Source organism: Callithrix jacchus, chromosome 3 (genome assembly GCF_049354715.1).
Source record: "Callithrix jacchus isolate 240 chromosome 3, calJac240_pri, whole genome shotgun sequence".
Taxonomy (NCBI): Eukaryota; Metazoa; Chordata; class Mammalia; order Primates; family Cebidae; genus Callithrix; species Callithrix jacchus.
The window spans coordinates 33,077,843-33,100,483 of record NC_133504.1 but is presented as its reverse complement, the minus strand read 5'-3'; the positions used below and the strand labels follow the sequence as shown (position 1 = coordinate 33,100,483).

The window sequence follows — 22,641 nt, the reverse complement described above, 5'->3', positions numbered from 1 at the left end:
CGCGCGTTCTCCCGCCCCCTCCTCGGGGTCATTTTTCCTGACCCTCTCCGCTGACCTTTCCTCACTCCTCGGGTGAGGCAGTTCTCCTGGAAGCGAAGGTTATGAGCCGGAGCCTCCTTCCTGGAATTTCTCTGTGGAGGACCCTCCTCGTCCCCCGGCATCAGGGTGAATGCCCGGCACCGGTGCATGACAACCCCGTCCCGAAGGAATGCATTCGGGGGCCTACGCCATGCGCGGCCCGGGACCCCTGGTTCCCCGGATCCTCCAATGTGGGCATCAACCGGTCGCGATTTTTGCTTCAATCTTGATGCCAGTCTACGAAAATTAAACTCCCGTCTGTTCCTGATTCGTGGACAACCAGCAGATGTGCTTCCCAGGCTTTTCAAGGAATGGAACATGACTGACCTTCCAATTGAATATGATTCTGAGCCCTCTGGCAAGGAACGAGATGCCGCTATTAAGAAACTGGCAGCTGACACTGGAGTAGAAGTCATTGTAAGAATTCCACGTACATTATATGACCTAGACAAGATCATGGAACTCAATGGTGGACAACTGCCTCTACCTTACCAGAGTCCAGACTCTCATCAGCAAAATGGAACCTCTAGAGATACCAGTAGAGACAATGTGACATGGTAATTGCCCCATAAACTGCAAACTCGTCCATGCCTCGGCTTTCCGTTGAAACTGCCCCCTGTAACCGTGATGCCTTAGGCGAGCAGTCCAAACCCACAACGTCATGGCCCCTGAAACTTGTAATAAGTAAGTAACTAAGGTCTGTAATTTCCACCTACCCAAACACTGTGCAAACCAACGCTTATCTTAACTTCTGTGAACCACTTAAGTAACAAAAATCGGAATGTCCGAAGCCTCTCGCCCTCACTAGCTCCCAGGAGGTGGTTTACAGGCATTAAAGGTCTTAACACCCTCCTTTCAGTGCCGCAGTTTAAAGAGAGGCAAGTCCTCCGTCACCGCTGACAAAAAAAACTATGTAATTTGGCCTAGTCTTTGTCTCAATGGCAATTTCAGGCTCCCTCGGTTTCAACAACAATTACTTCAGAAGGGATACAGAAGTGCACAACTCCTCTGTCTGATGATCATAATGAGAAATATGGAGTCTCTTCACTGGGGGAGCTCGGTTTTGATACAGATTATCCTCTGCAGTGTGGCCAGCCGAAGAAATTGAAGCACTTACTCATTTGGAAAGAAAAGCTTGGGTGGCAAACTTTGAAAGACCTTGAATAAATGCAAACTCTGCTGGAAAGTCCTACTGGACTTGGTCCTTATCTCCGATTTGGCTGTTTGTCATGTCGGCTGTTTTACTTTCAACAGATCTCTACCAAAGGGTAAAGAAGAGCAGTTCCCTTCCCCTTTCCCTTTATGGGAAACTGCTATGGCGTGAGTTTTTCTACACAGCAGCAACAAATAATCCACGCTTCGATAAAATGGAAGGAAACCCTATCTGTGTTCAGATTCCTTGGGATAAAAATTCTCAGGCTTTAGCCAAATGGGCAGAAGGCGGGACAGGCTTTCCCTGGATTGATGCCATTGTGACTCAGCTTCCTCAGGAGGGCTGGATTCATCATCTAGCCAGGCATGCAGTTGCTTGCTTCCTGACACGGGGAACCTGTGGATTAGTTGGGAAGAAGGAATGAAGGTATTTGAAGAATGATTGCTTGATGCAGATTGGAGCATAAATGCTGGAAGTTGGATGTGGCTGTCTTGTAATTCCTTTTTCAACAGTTTTTTCACTGCTATTGCCCTGTTGGTTTTGGTAGGAGAACAGATCCTAATGGAGACTATATCAGGTGTTATTTGCCTGTCCTAAGAGGCTTCCCTGCAAAATATATCGATGATCCCTGGAATGCACCAGAAGGTATCCAAAAGGTAGCCAAATGTTTGATAGGAGTTAATTATCCTAAACCAGTGGTGAAGCATGCTGAGGCAAGTCGTTTGAATATTGAAAGAATGAAACAGATCTATCAGCAGCTTTCACAATATAGAGGACTAGGTCTTCTAGCTTCAGTACCTTCTAATCCTAGTAGGAATGAAAGCTCCATGGGATATTCTACAGAAAATATCCCAGACTGTAGCAGCAGTGGATGTTGCTCTCAGGGGAGTGGTATTTTACACTGTGCCCATGGCGACATTCAGCAAACTCACCTATTGAAGCAAGGAAGAAGGTCCATGAGCACTGGTCTTAGTGGTGGGAAACATCCTAGTCAGGAAGAGGACACACAGAGACAGCACTAGTTAGAAAACTTTTAGGAGAAATACTATTGCAGCTGAAATTGGTGGGGAGTTCAATACTTTTCAATTAAGTTATTTAAAAATATTCTTCATTGATGGAAAGCAGTTCCATACTGAAATGTGTTGTTTCAAATGACATTTCTGTGGTTTTTAACTTTTTAATGAATTTCACAAAAAACAAGTGGTAATTTGTGTATAAAGAACTTGGCAAGATAATTTGCTTAATATAAATATAAATAGTCACAATTAGTATAGACCCGTCAGTATATTTTTGATAAGTTTTCATGTATGGTAAAAGTTAAAATGAGAAATTGATATTCTGATATAAAACTGAAAGTTTTGACAGTCAGTGGGAAAAAAAGAGGTTTTAGACTTTCTTAATAGACTGTTACAGTTTTAGTACAAAATTTTCTTAACATTGTTGTTTGATCTAACTTTGCACTCTTTCATAATAATGTTTTGGATAATGTGCATAATCAAAATTGGTATTGTAGCCTCTGTTAACACAGTATATGTTTTAAACTTTCACGTAAACCTTTTTTGACCCAAACCTGTGGAAGTATGGTGTATTAAGTTCTCTTTGTCTGTTTCTTTGTTGATTGATTACTAAAATGACCTTGTTATTAAATATGTGCAAATATGAAAAAAAGAGTTTGTTTCCAAGCACCTTAACATATTTTTTTAAAGAGTTGTTAAGTGTGTCTGCTTCATGAAATGTCTCTCTTAAATAAAAATGTAAAGGCAGGAAATCTTCTCACCACATTTTGAAGTTCTTTTACTTTCTCTAAATTTTCAAACCTCTTGAAAATTTTGTCTTTAATCATTATTTGAATTTTCTCGCTGTCTACTAAGAGAGCTTGCCTATAGTAAGGACATCGTTTATTTTTATTCAGAGTGAGCTGAAGTGTCAAGTATTAGATGCTCAGATAGAAATCTGCATGTTCGCTTATTTTAAAGTGCTCTTGGAATGAAAAACGTCAGAAGAGAGATGATAGAAATGGGATAGAGCAGAGGAGCAGCTGAGCTTCAACGCTGTCTCAATGGAAGCCTCAGCTGTCCCCAGTGGGAGTTTTGAAGATGGGATGAAACTTCAGAGCTGTCTGTGGTGGAGGTAAGAGAATCGGGACTTTATACCCATATCAGTCAGTCATGGAATGTAGGTGGTCACAGGAATGGGGATGTGAACTTGAGTGAAATGGCTTTCCACAGCTGAGGCAAATCTCAAAGGAGGGCTGGTAGATGCGGACTGTGTGCTGGCAGCCTTGGCAGCAGCTAGAGTAACAAGTTCTTTATCCTTGAACAGGGATCTGAGAGCTGCATCCTGGAGTCCACCACATATGCTTATCACTGTACCATTAACAATTTTGCTTCCATCCCCATCACTCTGGCTATGGTCACTAATGACTTCCATGTCCCTGAAGCTAAAGCAGATTTTTCAGTTTATCTTTAATTTTTGTTTTGTTTTTTAATAGGCAGGCAGTTCTACTTACCATTTCCTCTTCTTGAAAAGCCCTTTTGTCCCACTTCTGCACCACCACTCTCTCTTCTATTTCTCCTGCTTCTCCTGCTGTGCTGTGGTCCTCTCCCTTCCTGGTCATCCATCCCTTTGCTGAACCCAGGCAACGTCGCAGACCCTCTCATCTCCCTCTTCCGTGCATTGTCTTTAAGTGATCTCACTTACATCTCTGGTGATAACTCATTTTTGAAGGTTATGAATATTTAACTAAAATCTCTGTATTTGCCAAATTGTTTTTCAGAGAAAGATGTATCCATTACAAAATCAGTAGCAGTATGTGTATGTATCTGTAAAGATTTCTATTTAATATTAGACAGTCTGAAAACAACAGAAGAATAAGCACTCATATATTTACCACCCAGATTAAGAAATAAAATATTACAAATACATTTGGAGCGGTTCATATGCTCCTCCCTAATAATAATAATGTTCCCTTCTGTGAACCCTATGTGAGCCACAATGCTGAATTTGGTGTTACTGCTTACCCAGTGATCACTGTAATGCTCCCTATACCTATCACCATGACCTTCCTTGAACAAAGTCTGCCTTACCAGTTTTACCAAGTATCAGGGATTCTTTTTTTCTTAATAAACTTTATATATGTAGTCAGTTTCAGAATGAATTCTTTCAGATACCAGCAAAAAATAACCTTTTTCTTTCTCATAGCTGCTTTGAGACCCACTCTTTAATCATTTCTCTCCAGCTACAAGGAAAATCTTGGCAAATGTTGTAACAACTTTTCCAGGACTTCTTTGATATTAACGAGTAGGCTAAATGTCAGGTATTAGAGTTACTTCAAAATTGATGTTAGGCCAGGCGCAGTGGCTCACGCCTGTAATACCAACACTGGAAGGGCCGAGGCGGATAGATCAGTTGCGGTCAGGAGTTTGAGACCAGCCTTACCAATGTGGTGAAACCCTGTCTCTACTACAAATACAATAATTAGCTGGGCATGGTTGCAGGCACCTGTAATACTAGCTACTTGGGAGGCTGAGGCAGGAGAATTGCTTGAACCTGGGAGGCGAAGGTTGCAGTGAGCTGAGATCACTGGGCAACAAGAGCAAGATTCCAACTAAAAAAAAAAAAAAATTGATGTTAAACTTTCAGGTATTTTGTTCAATTTAAAGCTTTCCCCTCTGTAGTTCTGAGCTGATTGAGACTCAGAAACCTTACAAAATTGAAAGACTCAAGGTTGTGTTCTTTAATAACTTTCCATCTCACTGCCCTACTCCTTTTCCACACCAAACTTTTCTTTGTCATTATTGGGGTGGAGTTAAGAGGAATGATGGGAAGGGGAACAATGGGAAAAGAATAGTGAAGTTGTAGCCTGGCTGGCGTTAATGCCATGTGAGAGTGGTTCATGTAAAATGCAGCCTCTACCTCTCAATCTAAGCAATGCTCAAATGGAGGCTTTCCCTGCCAAGTAATGACCCTCTGCCTGTTTATAGTCAATTTTCTCCATGCCAATGACTGGAATTACCTCCCACCGCTGCACGTACTTTCCCAAACATGCAGACAGCTACACACAATCTGCTCATTCATCTGAATACTCTGGGGAAAGGCCTTTTTTAATATGACCCAAGTCTAGTTATATAAAATGAGTCTGAAAGTTTTCTTTCTTTGTGGGAGCTAGTTTGGGTATATTGGGTATCTATTTGGCTATAGTAACTTCATCTTTTTAAAAGAGGGGAGAGTTGATATTTGCTAACTTTTATTACTGTTGATAGTAGCAATATAATAGATGCTATCTAAAGAAAACACATAACCACCCAATTATTGGATGAAAATAGATAATACTCAAAGATGTTTTATGCTAATAAAATAAACACCAGAAAAACATATAAATTATAATATAATTATAAATATCAGATCCACACACAAAACAAAAAAGACACAAAAAATAAGTCCTTGTAGTAAAAGACTTAAGAATTATGACAGAAAACATAAAATATTAATAGACTAAAAGTTCTGCCATTATGATAAATGTTTATTTATATAAAATGCTATTATTACATCACACTAAAAACCCACGTAATGCTGTGAAATACACCTGAAGCAAAGTGATTCATAAAGTTTTCTTAAAAATAATATGCAAACATAACATGAGTACCTATCAATAAAAAATAAGAAGTAAAGATCATAATATCAGATAAGATGCATTTGTTAAGAAATAGTATGCAGTCTACAAGGGTGGTTCATATTAACAAAAACAATTCCATGAGGAGGACATAATAGCAATAATTCATGAAGCTACTATTAATAATTAGGAAAACACACTCTAGACATAGGAGAATTCCAATTTCATAGTCTTTAAAATATGAAATAAACAAAATCTATGTAATTATAGAGAAAACCTAAATAATACAACTAAGTAAGGTAGATATTTATATGTAATTTATTTATGTGTATATATGGACAATATATACATACATTAAAGATAGGTAAGGTATGTGTATATCTATTACATATAATGTAATTATATTATCTATGTATATATGCATATTATATGTGATATAATATAATGTAATTATATAATACATATGTGTATATACATATACCTTACATATAACATAATACGTATATATATGGACAATATATACATATAGTAAAGATAGGTAAGGTGTGTGCATATATATTACATATAATGTAATTATATTATTACATGTCTATATGTATACATAGTATGTATATATTATATGTGAAGTAATATAATGTAATTATATACTACATATATGTGTATATACATATACTTTTATGTATATACACATATTATATGTATTACATAATTGTGTATATACATATACCTTACATGTATTATGTATTATACATAATGCATGTAAGGTCGAACGCATGTAAGGTGTATATACATATATCTTACATATAACACAATATATGTAAGGTATATGTATATATAATATATACATATATTATATATAATATATATCTTTAAACATCAAAAACAGATTTCGTCTGTTATGTTATCACCTGACCACTTTAAATGAAACATTTTATGTAAAACAGTGTGTGCACAAGACAGACATTAAATGAATAGAGGTCAAAGGAAATTAAAAAGATTTCAGCATAACACAGTAAAATTATCTAACATATATAACATAATATATGTAAGGTATGTATATAACATATATGTAACATATATACATATACTTTACATATGTACATATATTACATATATGTGTATATACATATGTAAAGTATATACATATGTATCTATATATACATATACTTATGTATGTTTGTACATATACACGTAAAGTATATGTATATATATTACATATAATGTTTATATATACATATGTAAGGTGTATATATGTAAAGTATATATACATATGTAAGATATATGTGTATATATATATACACATATAATATGTGTTTACACATATACCTTACATATGTACATGATTATGTATACAAATATATGCACACATATACACATACCTGGAAATTTTTTTCTGAAACTATCTATCTTAGAAGTTTCCACAAGTTATTATTAACCAATCACTTAAAGAAATATATGGCCTAATATAAACACAGTAAAGTTTATTATTTCAAAAATGAACAAACATTCTTAAATTCCTTTTTAGGAGCAATAATACCGAAAGATACCTAATATACTTAATTTTTCTAATCTCACATGTTGTCCTTTATAATTCTGAAATTCTTTTAGTACAAAAATTATGCAATGATCAAAATTTACTACATCTTTCTCATAAAGGGCAAGACATTCTTGATATTAGCAATATGACTCTTACTGTACACAAAAATTGATTTGTTCTTTTTGTTAAATAAGTGATTCAAGCAAAGGATCTTTAAATACAAGTAAGTTAATGTTCTTTGTCTAATCAATAACAAATTGGTAAAGATTAATTGTGTGAATCAAAAATTTAAACTAATTGACTTGCATGCATAGATACAATATGTAGAATTGTGCCAATTGTGCCAATTTTGCCTGGTCTAAAAACATTACTAATATGCAGAATTGCTATTAAAGCTCTACACTCCTCTTTTAGCCAGTGAAGTTTCCTAAAAACAAAATAATAAACTGGAAAATTTTCTAAGTAAAAATCTGGCACCTCTTTTTAGCAAGCTGTATTATATATAATAAGTGATCTTGATAAAATAGCAATAATGTGGATGGTAAAATTGTATAAAGATAAAACAAAAATAAATTCAAAAGATGATAAAAATAAGTTTTTATAGGTAAAAATTACAATGCAAGCACACTATTTTAAAACACCCAGAGAGTAACTTTTTCAAGACTTGCTAGTTACTTGCCAGTGACACAGATGAAGATGGGAAGTACATAAATAATATGGTCATACAAGGAAAACATCAGAAATAAAGGATCATAAACAAAAGATGGAAAAAGGAAAACAGAAGCAAAGATAGTGTCACAAAGAAGCACAGATCTGAAGGAATAACATTATAATTACCCAAGCTAAGACTGAAACATGACATGGAAAGAAAAATTTTTAAAGTTTTTATTCATATTCAAAACATGAGTAACAATTATCAAGAGATAGTTCTGTTCAAACCATGGTACATTGACTTAAACAAAACACAATTACCCAAATTTCATTATGCTACCACTTTTGTGAATAAAATTCTTTATAAACTTACAAATGGCACATCAATATTGCAAATAGGAAACTGAAGTCTCAAATAGGTAAATCACCTGATCATTTTAAGTGAAATATTTTATGTGAAACAGTGTGTGCACAAGATAAACATTAAATAAATGGAGATCAAAGGAAATTTAAAAGATTTCAGCAAAACACAGTAAAATTACCTAATAATTGTATATTGGCTTGTTAGCATAATTAACTGCCTTATTTCACCATGATTTAGTCCAAAGTAAGAATGGTCCAGAGGAAGCTGAATGACAACTGGGAAAAGATGCTCCAAGAGGAAGTCATGTGCCTAGCTCTGAAATTCTGTCATTCCTTTAGTCTGCATAACACAAAGCCATCCAAGAAGCCCTGGGGTTAAATCAAGAACTTAAACATTTCAAAAATTTTAGGAGAATCAAAGCATTTTTTAAATCAGTAATTAAGATGATGGAGCTAACATATGTGCCAAAAGAAGCATTTGTCATGGCATGTTTGCTTTTTATTTGTTCATTCATACATTTATCTAACATTATGAAGTTAAATTAGCTAGTTACTTCACAAACATTAAATTATCTCTACCATGTGAAGTGTCTAATACAATGTAATGGAATTGGATATTTGTCCCATCTCTCATGTTGAAATGTAATTCCCTATGTTGCAGGTGGGGCCTGATGGGAGTTGATTGGCTCATGGTGGTGTATCCCTCACAAATAGCTTAGTACTGTCCTTGTAGTAATGAGTTCTCATGAGATCCAATCATTTAAAAGTGTATGGCACCTCTCCACCTTTTGTTCACTCCTGCTTTCACATGATGTGTAGGCTCCCCCTTCGTCTTCCACCATGACTGAAAAAGCTGTCAGAGGCTACACCAGACGCTAAGCAGATGCCAGCACATGCTTCCTACAAATTCTGCAGAACTGTGAGCAAGCTACATCTCTTTTATTTATAAATCAGTCACTTTCAGGTCATTCTTTATAGCAGTGCCAGAATTGCCTAATACAGAAAATTGATACTGAGTGGGATATTGCTATTAGGCTATCTGGAAATATGGAAGCAACTTTGAAACTGGTTAACAGGCAGAGATTGGAAGATTTTGGAGGACTCAGAGGAAGACAGGAAGATGAGGGAAAGTTTGGAACTTCTTAGAGACTGCTTAAATAATTGTGACCAAAATGCTGATAATAATATAAACAGTGAAAGCCAGGCTGATGAGGTCTCAGATGGAAATGAGGAACTTACTGGAAATTGAAGGAAAGGTCATGCAAGTTATGCCTTAGCAAAGAACTTGGGTGCATTGTGCCTATACCCTGAGGATCTGTGGAAGTTTAAACTTCTGAGTTATGACTGAGGGGATCTGGAGGAAGAAATTTATCTTTTTCTTTTTTGAGATGGAGATTCACTCTATTGCCCAGGCTGGAATGCAGTGACATGATCTCAGCTCACTGCAAACTTTGCCTTCTGGGTTCAAGTGATTCTTATGCCTCAGCCTCCCAAGTAGCTGGCATTACAGGCATGTGCCACCACACCCAGCTAATTTTTGCACTTTTAGTAGAGACAGGTTTTCACCATGTTGGCCAGACTAGTCTCAAATTCCTGACCTCATGTGACCAACCTGCACTGGCCTCCCAAATTGATAAGATTACAGGTATAAGCCACCATGCCAGGCCTGGAGGAAGAAATTTCTAAGCAGCAAAACATTCATGATGTGACCTGGCTGCTTCTGACAACCTATGCTCAGATTTAGGAGCAAAGAAATGACTTAAAGTTGAAATTTATGTTTGAATAGGAAGCAGAACACAAAAATCTGGAAAATTTGCAGGCTGGTCATGTGGTAAAGACAAAAGCTTATTTTCAGGGGAAAAATCTAAGCAGGCTGTAAAGCAACCACTTGCTAGAGATATTTCCATAATTCAAAGGGAGCCAGTCCCAGCAGGGACTCTGCATGGGGCCTCCAATCCCACATTTCCCCTCTAAGCTACCTTAACAGAGGTTCTCTATGAGGGCTCCATCCCTGTAGCAGGCATCTGCCTGGACACCTAGGTCTTCCCTATGTCCTCTGAAATCTAAGTGGAGGTTGCCAAGGTCTACCACACTTACATTCTGTGTACCTACAGGCTTAATACCACATGATAGCCATCAAAGCTGATGGCTTACATTCTCCAAGTCTTTCAGATCTAGAATGGTAGATCCACCAGCTGCTTATGCGCTGTACCTGGGAAAGGGGCAGGCACTCAACAACTTGTGAGAAGAGCCATGCAGGTGAACCCCATAAGGCCACAGGTGTGGAGCTGCCCAAGACCTTGGGAGTCCACCCCTTGCACCAGTGTGCCCTGGATCTGAGACACAAGCCAGATTTTTTTAGAGCTTTAAGATTTAATTATAGCCCTACTGGGTTTTAGACTTGTGTGGAACCCATAACTCCTTTCTTTTGGCTGATTTCTTCTGGAACAGGAATGTTTACCCAATGCCTGCACTCCCATTGTATCTTGAAAATGAATAATTCATTTTGATTTTACAAGCTTATAGCTAGAAGAAGATGAGTCTCAAATAAGACTTTGGATTTTTAGACCTGGGACTTTTGATTTAATTCTGTAATAAGTTAAGACTTTGGGGGACTACTGAGAAGGCATGATTATATTTTGCAATGTGAGAAGGACACGAGATTTGAAGGGAAGGGCAGAGATGAAATGTTATGGTTGAGTGTTTCTCCTGCCCAAATCTCATGTTGAAACATAATCTCCATTGTTGAAGGTGATTCCTGGTGGGAGGTGATTGGGACATAAGTGCAGATACTTCTTGAATGGCTTAATGTTGTCCTCATGATATTAAGTGAGTTTTATGAGATCTGGCCATTTAAAAATGTGTAGCATCTCCTACCTCTCTCATCTGCTCCTGCTTTCACCATGTGACATGCCTATTCACTCTTTGCCTTTCACCATGATAAAAGCCAGTACCAAGTTCCCTGTAAAGCTTGCAGAACTGTAAGGTAATCAAACCTTTCTTATAAATCACTGTCTCAGGTATTTCTTTATAACAATGCAAGAACAGCCCAGTACACCCTGCATTGAAATGCTAAAATTAATTACAGAAAAAAAGGAAAGCCCTTAAATAGCTAAGCACAAGCCATAGGCAAATATATAAGATACAAAGAAGATCATAGGTTCAATTAGGAAAAAATATATTTTCGAATAACATGGAGCCCAAGCTGGTATTGATGGTGTGTAGCACATCTTCAAGGGGAGTGGGAGTCAAGCATTCAAGACGAGAGCACTGCAAAAGCAAAGGCAAAAGAAAATTATTTAATTTTACCTAACATAAGGCACAGTTTGGAAATTAAGATAAAATATAATTTTTATTTAGAGATAATAAGTTTTTATCTTATTCCATAAGCAGTGAAGCTCTCATTCATGTGAGTGCCTTGATTAGACATAGAAATAATTTACAAAATGAGCAGATAAGAAGAGCAGCTTTTGGTTACTGCTTTAAATTTAGTAGAGGAACAGAAAAGCCCAAAGTTGGACACTGGTTATTATTTTGCACACTTTGGTTCATGTTATCTTAAGAATTCTATATAGATAAGAGAATTGAAATTCAGAAATATTGAATAATTCCCTTGAGATAAACAGCTGGTATTTGTCTGAGCCAGGATTTTAATGCATATCTAACTGAAGACTTGGTTTCTTTAATACTATATCATATTATCAAAAGTAGTGACAATGAGAATGAAAAGGCAGGGAAAGATATGCACAACATTTCTGAAGGAAGTATCTAGAAAATAATTATTAAAGGTGAGTGCATGAGTAAGGGAACGGGTACATCAAAAATTAAAAGTCTGCTTGCTACTCAAAACCTTTCAAGCACAGAATTAATGTTTTAAATAAACAATGAGAAGTTATCATTAAGTAGTATACAACTCTGATTTTTACTCTGATTTTCTATGAACAAGTGAAAATTTTTCAAGAGAATCTCTGTTCACCTAAATCAGCATACTCTTATTTACATCCTATAAACTATAAGATCAGTTCTCAGTGGGTTGTCCTTATTAAATATTTTCATTAGTTCCGTGAATAGTAAATCTATGATAAAGGCAGAAGTTCTCAACTCTTCTGAACCTTAGGGAATGAAATGACTACTGGCCCTCAAAATACACAGCTTTGAACTGCATGGGTCAACCCACACAAATGTATTTTTAAATAAATATATTGAAAAAATTTTTGGAGAATTCTGACAGTTTAGAAAAACTTGCAGAAAAAAACATGGTGTAGCCTAAAAATTTAAAAAAAAAAACACACACACATTTCATCAGCTAGATATGTCATGAATATATAAAATAAATGTGATTACTAGATTATCATTTACTATCATAAAGTATACAAATATCTATTATAAAAAGTAAAAATTTATCAAAACTTAAACAAACACCGACTGTGTATGGTGCAGTTTATAGTAAAGAGAAATGTAAACAAATACAAAATGAAAGTATTAAATTATAACTGCATAAATTTAGCTGTAATACATATTATCCTACTGTAATAATTTTGTAGCCACTGCTGTTGTTATTGTGGTGAGCTCAATTATTGCAAATGTCCACTTAAAATGCCATGTGACGTTAATCATTTCGTTTGAAAAATTCTTACCAGTACATTGAGTATCTCAGAAAAAAAATACTCTCTGGCCAAGGATAGTGGCTCACTCCTGTAATCCCAACATTTTGGGAGGTCAAGGTGGGAGAATTATTTGAGGCCAGTTCAAGACCTGCCTGGGTAACACAGCAAAACCCTGACTCTACAAATTTATCTTGAAATACAATAAAATTAAAATGCATAGAAAATCAATGAAAAGTGGTCTGTTGCAGTTCTTGTGTATTTTTTATTGCATTTAGTGAAATACCCTATACCTATAATAACACCATGGGGACCAGGCACGGTGGTGGCTCACACCTATAATCCCAGCACCTTGGGAGGCCCAGGCGGGTGGATCATGAAGTCAAGAGATGGAGACCATCCTGGTCAACATGGTGAAACCTCGTCTCTGCTAAAAAAACAAAAAAATTAGCTGGGCATGATGGTGCACGCCGGTAGTCCAAGCTACTCAGGAGGCTGAGGCAGGAGAGTTGCTTAAACCCAGGAGGCAGAGGTTGCAGTGAGCCAAAATCACGCCATTGCACTCCAGCCTGAGTAACAAGAATGAAACTCCGTCTCAAAAAATAAAACTAAAAATAAATAAATAAAAAAATAACACCATGGGACCCATACAAAGTGTCCCTAGGGATGTTAGACGTGCTCTCTAAAAGCAGGAAAAAAAGTCATGACTTTACAAGACTAAGTTGAGTTGCTTGATACGTACTGTAAATTGAGGTCTGCCCCTGTGGTTGCCTTCCATTTAAAGTAAATAAATCCAGCATAAGGATCTTTATAAGCATTTTTTTAAGGGTAAAAAAAGAAAATTCATGAAACTGTTGCTGCAGTTATGCCAACAAGTGCAAAACCCTTGCAGTTTTTATGAAATCACTTTTTATTTTATATTAACAATGTAGCTTTTATGTGGGTGACGGATTGCCATAAGAGTGGCATACTTATAGTCTCTGATATGATTCAAGAAAACACAATCATTATATGACAATATAAACAAAAAAGAAAAGGAATACTCTAAAACTGAAGAATTTAATACCAGTAATTTAATTTACTGTCCTATTCTTTAAAAAAAAAAATCCACATAGGATATTTATTAGTAAGAAAGAGAAGAGAACACCAGAATTGAGGGCAGGAAAGTCTAGGTTAACTGAACTCTTTTATGAAAATGCAGTTGAGTTTATGATAGAGACTTCTTGAATTCATAAAGCTGTAAAGCCCCTAGGCGTGAAGGAAAAAGATAAACACCAACCTTTTGCCAGGCTTCTGACTGTACAACTAGAAGGCCTGGACAGTGAGAACCCCTTTCTAGGTGGGTTCCATCAGTGTTTTGTCCCTAGAACAAAATTACTATCTAGTCTTTCTAGTAAGAGACTACCTTTTAAACAAAGAAAGAAAGGGAGGTCTGTATAATTGACCATTACGGTTAGAGCCTAGTACAGTAACTGTATACAGCAATACCTACTAAATACATACTGAATTAATTGAATTCTGATATTTGTGCTGCTGAAGAGTTTTACAAAAGAATTATCTTTTTAAGGGAGAAAAGACTTCTCATCTGATATGGTTTGGATATGGGTCCTCACCCAAGACTCAGATAGAATTGTAGTCCCCAGTGTTGAAGGTGAGACCTAGTAGGAGGTGACTGGATCATGGAGTTGGATTTCTCCCTTCCTACTATTTTTGCTATAGACAGTTCTCAGGAGATCTGGTTATTTAAAAGTGTGAGGCACCTCCTCCCTCTGTCCTCCTTCTGCTCTTGCCATGTGAAGAGCTGACTTCCCCTTTGCAATCTGCCATAATTGTAAGTTTCCTGAGGCCTCCCCAGAAGCTGAGCAGATTCTGCCAAGCTCCATGTACAGCCTGCAGAATCATCAGCTGATAAAATCTCTTCTCTTTATGAATTACAGTCTGAGGTGTGTCTTTATAGCAGTGTGACAACAGCCTAATACATCACCCATTATTAGGTTCCCAATGGAGACTCTTATAACAAAAAACTAGATTAACAAGAGAAAAGCATACATATTTATTTAATATAAACTTTATATAACTCAAGAGCCTTCAGTAATGCAGATTCAAGGAGATAAACTTCGGTATTTTTATAATTAGGTTTAATAAAGAGTGCTCAATCATGGAGAAGTATAATTGGACAAAGAGGATATAACCTAATGGTAATAAACAGGGGTGGGAGACTTGGCAAGGCCTATTTGCTCAGATTCTTCACTGTGCCCCTGTGCTTCAAATGTAAAGACGGTCCTTTCCTCTGGGTATAGGGAGGGCTGTTCTCCCACCAGCTTCATAGCAGAAAAGTGGGAGTGATCAGAGAGTGACCTTCCTAGGTCCAGCTTCCAGGGGAAAGAGTCTAGGGAAGGTGAAAATGGCCTTCTTGAGTCTGCTGTTTTCTCAAATGCCAAGGTGCCGTATTTTGGGGTAGTGTGTCCTAAACCCTATCATCATGCAGGCAAAAAAGGAGGAAATAATGTCTTCAAAACTATAGGAGAATGAAAGCTTGAGGACTATATAAAAAACCAAGTATTCCAGCGTGGCTAGTTGAAAGGCTAACTTGGAAGAAATGACAGCCGGGTGAGCTAAGAAGGTTGATTCTATTCAGATAATAGATGTCCTGGTGTCTCATGCCAGAGTCAGAATTTTTCTCTGTAGACAAAAGAGAGTCACTAAAGATTTTTCAACATGAGAGCAATGACTTTATAATTAAACCAAATTATCTGTGTTTATTATTGTACTATGGGAAAATGGCCAGTGCATGTTTACCAAATGTGGAGGATACAGTTGAGATAGTCTATGTGCCACACTCAAAATTATGAAAGAAGGTCATTTTGGAGGATTCCTCAGATAAAATAGTTTAAAGCTGAATTAGGACAAGAGCAATATCATACTCCAATCCGGGGTAATATGCATACATATTAAGATATGAATGGGAAGGAAAAAATGGCTTTAGATATAAGCCCTAAATTGAAAATCATACAGGCATAATACTTTAACAGATAGACTAGACTTTAGTCTTTTAACAGCTAGTTTTTAAAGTTAACTTCAGGATAAGTTGTTAAAATAAGACTCTCCAATACCATAATATTGAAGATATGATGGTTTAACATAAGAAACAAATTGATTTGGGTATAGATACGGTGAGAAGACAAAAATCTTTTTCTCTACATATTTTTGGTTTTCCAAATAGGGCAGTGTAAATTAGACTCCTCAAAGATAGACGTGACATTAAATAATTCACACTTAAAGCTGCTGGAATTTTAAGTTGTCCTGGGCCTTCAGGGAATGTGGCTATGCAACCTGAGTTACATGGCATGCAGCTGGAACTTCTGCCTTTTTTACTCCAAATAATTAAGACCAAATGGTGCCAGAGGTAAGATCCCTCCTTGGATCACTACCCTCCTCAAGGAGTAAGAAAATAATCTTGCTTGGAATGTAGCAACCAGTAACAAAACAAATCGCTGTGTCATATGTTCCTGGTCTTGTGTGGAAAAGGTTGTAATTCTACCAGAACTTTTCTATCTCTGCTTATGCAAGTAAAACCCTAACTCTTCCACTTTGGAAACACTGACTTCATTTGTTTGTAGCCAGTGCTTTCCCAGATGGCCATCCTCAAGCTTTGCACTCGAATAAACTCTATACGTGATCATGTTTTCTGAATCTCATTATTTAAGGTTGTCATTGTGCCAGCCACAAAGGGATAAAACAGACCTCTAGTAATCTCTGTCACTTTGCTGACAGCCAGAGCCGTGGTGCCAGCATGAACAGCTTTCATTCATCTGACTTCACCAGAGTCAATGGGATCCTTGGTAAGGCCCCTCTTGGTCTCAATCCTCCTAGGTTTGTTTCAGCTGCACACATTTCTAACTCAGCAAGGTTGGAATTGAAGCTCTGCTCTAAGGTAGCTTTATGTGCTATTCTCTAGAGATTGTTCTAATTGCGGCTTTGTGATTTTCACTTTTCTCTAAGGTCAAGGTTTTGTGTGAGATTACTAACTATAGTTATCAGAACCTTTACTCTCGTTCAAAATTTTGGTCAGGGGAAAAACAGTTTCTAAAAACACAAGTAAATTGTTATGGCTTATGCAAAAATAAAAACAAAAAAAAATACCTTTAAAACTAGCCTGATTCTGAAACAGAGGTCAATTAATAAATCTAAACTTTCTCCATGAATCACCAGAATTATGAAGTGCTCTATGAATGTAAGTTCTGAAAAAGGAGGTTCTTCCTCCCAGCCAAAGGTACGTTAGGCAGCTAAGGTCTCTTAGGAGTGTTGGAGCTTATTGCTCATGATGTGAAACAGGAATTCCTTATGAACGTACAAGGAATCTTCCTTAATCAGGTGGGCACACATAAAGGTTTATCACCTGATGCCTTAAGGACCCAAGTTTCTTGGGATCACTGAGACACATAGAGGAAAGAAACGACTCAAGGTGACACCTTGAGAAGCTATTCCCATAAGCAATACACCTGAATCCAAAAACTTTTCACTAGGTTTTCAATCATTCAGAAAGAAAAATGTAAATTATAGACAATCCTATCTCTGAAACTAAGTCTTCCTCCTTAAGGAGAGATCCACCATTAGAAATACCAGCTGTACCAAATCTCCATATGTCCTTGACTGCCTTCCTGAAGGACTGTGTTAAAGGGAAAAACTTCTCCTCCAGAGTCCACCAGGGGCGTTGTTTCAAAAGCAAGAGTTTCCTAGCACTATCCTCCATCCAGCCCCCATCTGGGAATGTAAAGTTGTTTGTCTGACTTTCCCATGCGAAGGCTAGGTGGAAAATCCAGGTGAGCTTCTTTGTTCAAAAAGCCCACCGAAAGCTCTGGGAAGAGAGGTCTCTGTTGGGAGTCAAGTAGCCAATCCGATATCAAAGTCAAAGATGAATCACTCCAGCAGAAGTTTGAAAGATTTCCTCTCATTGGACAAAAATATAAATGGCGCCAAGAATAAGTTCAAGGTTAAAATCCCACTGCTCCTTACCTATATGTATTCCTCCCTTGGGTACCCACCCACGGCAGCGTGGAAGCTCTTTCTCATTTTTGTTCTCTTTTTCTTTCTCTCTCACTTTGTCTAATAAATCATTCTCTGCTAAACTCTTTGGGTCCACAATATCTATTTGAATGGTGAGCTCACCATTCCTCCGGGGCCCTTTTCCCCATTTCTGGGATAAGAGAGGCCAAGGACCTGGGCACATCAAAGAGGGGACGTGGAAACATCTTCAGGGTACCCCCACTCCATGCCCACTTACATCTTTGGTGAAACAGCCAGGAGTATGTCTTCAGACTTCAGAGCGGTGAGCGGTATTGGACCCCTTTGGCTTGCTAATCTGTCCTTTCTCTTCTTTTAATTTTCTTAAGGAGTAACATTGGGCAGCTGGACCTGCATGGGGCTGCATGCAGCTGGTGGAGGCAAGGCTGGGTGGGCACAGCCGCCTCTGCAAGCCATGCCCAGCCTTTCAATAGCACAGCTGCCAGAACCTAAAGACATAGGCATCGGGCTTTCTAAAAATCAGCTTCCCTTTCTAGCTGTTTTCTTCTTTTTCTGGGCCAAACCGAGGTTCAGCAGGAGGAAGGGCATTCCCAAACTCCCAGTTCTATCCGATCAAGGTTGTGCCGGACTTAAAAACTCCACAGAGGCCGGACGCGGTGGCTCAAGCCTGTAATCCCAGCACTTTGGGAGGCCGAGGCAGGTGGATCACGAGGTCAAGAGATCGAGACATCCTGGTAAACCTGGTGAAACCCCATCTCTACTAAAAATACAAAAAATTACCTGGGCATGATGGTGCATGCCTGTAATCCCAGCTACTCAGGAGGCTGAGGCAGGAGAATTGCCTGAACCCAGGAGGCGGAGGTTGCGGTGAGCCGAGATTGAGCCAGTGCACTCCAGCCTGGGTAACAAGAGCGAAACTCCACCTCAAAAAAAAACTCCAAAGAAAAAGCGGCCTATGTGAGCCATGCCGAGCCTTTCACACCCAGAGTGGCAGCACACTAGCAGTTGGCCAGGGCGGTTGGGTCAGCTGCTGCCTGTGTGAGACACACCCAGCCTTTTAGACACACACTGGCAGCAGTGGCTGCACCAGGGCCGCTGTAGTGGCTGGGCCTGGCAGTGGGAACAAAAGCCACCTGTGCAAGCCACGCCCAGTCTTTCAGACTGCAACCTCCTGGATCCAGATTTCCATGAGGGAAACTTCTTCCCAGCTCTTTCCTCTAAGATATTTCTCACACATAAGGCTCTTGGGGTGGCAGTCCAGGAACCCATGCCCATGGTGCCCTCGGGTTTATGCTTATGAGAACCTCCTGCTGTATAAATGCACAGGGCTACTTGCCTTAGTCCGCAGTGCTAGGTTATGTGTACCTCCTAAGACTGGAAGCCAAAAAGGGGCTACAGGATATTGTCAGAAACTTAAAAGCTCAGGTTCTAGTAAAGTCCTGTAACAGCCCTTGTAATACTCTAATTTTAGGAGTACAAAAACCTAATGGGCAATAGAGGCTAGTGCAAGATCTCAGGCTTATTAATGAAGATGTGATCCCTTTATACCCTTCTGTACCAACCCATATACCTTGCTCTCTCAAATACCAGGAGAGGCACCATGCTTTAGAGTCCTGGACCTTAAGGATGCCTATATCTGTGTTCCATTACATACAGACTCCCAGTTTCTATTCACCTTTGACGACCCTCTAGACCAATATTCTCAGGTCACCTGGACAGTGTCACCCCAGGGCTTTGGAGATAGCCCCCACCTGTTAGCCAGGCTCTAGCTCAGGACCTTAGTCATTTTTCACATCCAGATATACCCCTGCTTCTTCGATAAATGGATGACTTACTTTTAACTGCTAATTCAGAAACCCAGTGTCAGCAGGCCATCCAGGACCTCCTAAACTTTCTAGTCACCTGTGGATATAAGGTTTCCAAATGAAAAGCCCAACTTTGTAGGCAAGAGGTAAAATACCTAGGGCTTGCCTTGACTAAGGGCACTCGGGCCATTCATGAAGACTGTCTCCAAACCATACTGGCCTAACCCCATCCAAAGACATGAAAACAGTTGTGGGGGATCTTAGGAAAAGCTGGTTTCTGTCGATTGTGGATTCCGAGATATGGTGAAATAGCCAAACTCCTATACAATCTGATTAAGGAAACCCAAAAGGGAAACACCCATGTAATACAATGAGACCTACAGCTGAGGCATCCTTTCAGACCCTGAAGCAGGCACTACTGCAGGTTTCTACTGGCAATAACTTCTCCCTATATGATACAGAAAAGTCAGGAGTAGCACTGGGGGTTCTCACTCAGACTCGGGGGACCACACCACAGCCAGTGGCATACCTAAGTAAGTAAATTGATGCAGTGTCAAAAGGCTGGCCACACTGCTTGTGGGTCATAGCTGTGGTGGCTATACTGGTCTCAGAAGCTGCTGAAATAGAGCAAGGGAAAGATCTACCTGTATGGACTTCACATGATGTAGCTGGAATTGTGGCCTCTAAAGGAGGCTGTGGCCGTCCGACAACCGCTTACTCAAATATCAGGCCTTAGTGCTCCAAGGGCCTGTACTTCAGCTGCACACATGTGCAGCACTCACTCCAGCTACTTTTCTTCCTGAGGAAGGGGCAGAAAAATTACATGACTGTCAGCAGGTTATAGCCCAGAACTCTGCGGCTTGAGAGGATCTTTTAGAAACTCCTCTACTCAATCCTGACCTTGACCCATACACTGACAGAAGTTCATTCATGTAAAATGGAGTTTGAAAGGCAGGATATGCAGTAGTCAGTGATCAAAAAGTACAGTGCTTGAAAATAATTCCCTTCCTCCTGGAACTAGCGTCCAGCTGGCAGAACTAGTAGCCCTCACTTAAGCTCTAAAATTGGAAAGAAAAGAGAATAAACATACACAGATTCCAAATATGCTTACCTGGTTCTGCATGGTCATGCTGCATTAAGGAAGGAAAGAGAGTTCCTAACCTCAGCAGGAACTCCCATTAAATGTTACAAGGAAATCTTAGACATTACAAGCTGTCCAAGGTCTCCAAAAAGGAGATGAGAAGGAAGCAGAGGGCAGTCGCTGAGCTGACCTAGAGGCGAAAAGGGCAGCTAGACAAGAATTTATAGAAGGACCTTTAATATGGAGAAAACCCCTTTAGGAAACTAGACGTCAATGCTCATCAGAAGAGGTAGAGTGGGCAATCTCCCAATCTTCTTCCTTCAGAATGGATAGTACTGAGGAGGGAAAAGTTCTCTACCTGCTTCCAGCCGGGGGAAAGTACTTAAACCCTACATCAAATCTTCCATATGGTATAGAGAATTCACATCAAATGGTCAGATCTATATCTACAGAAAAAGGCCTCTTCAAGGCTGTTCAACAGATAGTCAAAGGATGTGAAATATGCCAGAAAAATAATACTTTGGAACATCGCAAACTCCTCCTGGGGAACAGTGAACTGGTCATTACCCAGGTGAGGACTGGCAAATGGACTTTACCCATATCCTAAGTCTAGTACACACTAGATACCTACACGAATTGGGTTCAGGCTTTCCCCTTTAGAACAGAAAAAGCCCAAGAGGTAATACAAGTCCTGATTGATGAAATAATCCCTAGATTCACAATTTCTTGTGGTTTTCAAAGCAATAACAGCCCTGCCTTCAAAGCCACAGTGACTCAAGGAATATCTGAGGCATTAGAAATACAATATCATCTCCACTGTTCTTGGAGGCCTCAGTCCTCAGGGAAAGTCGAAAAGATCAATGAAATTCTTAAGAGACACTTGAAGACACTGGCACAGGAAAGTCACCTCTCGTGGCCTTCTCTATTACCTATGGCACTCTTAAAGGCTTGAAACACTCCTCAGAAAATAGGACTCAGCCCCTATGAGATGCTTTATGGATGCCCTTTCTTACTAATGATCTTATATTACACAGGGAAACAGCAGAGATAATAAAAGATATAATCTCCTTGGCTAAGTACCAACAGGCTCTTAGGACCTGACCTGAAGGACACCCTAGGGAAAAAGGGAAAGAGTTGTTCTGCCCTGGATACTTGGTGCTTCTTAATTCTCTTCCCTCAGACTCACCCTCTCTAGGCCCATCTTGGGAAGCAGGGTTTTCCATTATTCTGTCTACCCCAATGGCAGTCAAGGTGGTGGGAACTGACTCATGGAGTCATCACACTCAGCTGAAGCCTTGAACTCCTCCTGAAGAAAATCCTGGGCCCTCCAGTCCACAGCCTGAAGTTCCAGGAGATGACCCTTCATACACCTGTGAGCTGTTAGAGGATGCACATCTGCCCTTCCAACAAGATCCCCAGGAAAGTGACTACTCATGAGTCTAACTGACATCCTGGCATTAACAGGACTATCACTCTTAGCTTTATTATTTGCAACCATACTCTATGTGGTTGCCCCTACAAATTAGCCTAATAGTTCTCCTCCCCTGCTTCCTAGTACCACCCTCCCCCACCCCCGCCGCACAGGACAATTTTCACTGACTCTCAGGTGCAGAGTCTTATCTTGCTAAGGCAATGCCCATACACAAACCCCAATTATTCCTTTCATTGGGACGGGACAGAATAATAGGAGGACATGATACTGGTATTGGAAGAGTTACTACCGTTACTTAAT

The 22,641-nt window shown here is 38.9% G+C and overlaps 1 protein-coding gene and 1 pseudogene across 6 annotated transcripts in view; one reads left to right on the top strand and one right to left on the bottom strand.

Annotated features, from left to right (window-relative positions):
* The first annotated feature begins 49 nt into the window (after window positions 1–49).
* On the top strand, window positions 50–3,932 carry LOC118152164 (cryptochrome-1-like; annotated as a pseudogene).
* A 3,377-nt stretch (window positions 3,933–7,309) lies between these two features.
* Window positions 7,310–22,641, bottom strand: part of LOC144581918 (uncharacterized) — a 91,821-nt gene continuing 76,489 nt past the window's right edge. For 2 of the 6 annotated variants that reach the window (XM_078367822.1, XM_078367823.1), the window contains 2 exons: window positions 20,473–20,627; window positions 7,959–11,664 (listed from right to left, as the gene is read on the bottom strand). In XM_078367822.1, coding sequence (XP_078223948.1) covers window positions 20,584–20,627 — 44 coding nt within the window. In that variant the 3' untranslated portion in view covers window positions 7,959–11,664; window positions 20,473–20,583. Of the gene's footprint in view, window positions 11,665–18,282; window positions 19,926–20,472; window positions 20,628–22,641 lie in introns of all 6 variants that reach the window. The other 4 variants (XM_078367821.1, XM_078367820.1, XR_013533348.1 and 1 more) reach the window with 4 other exon arrangements.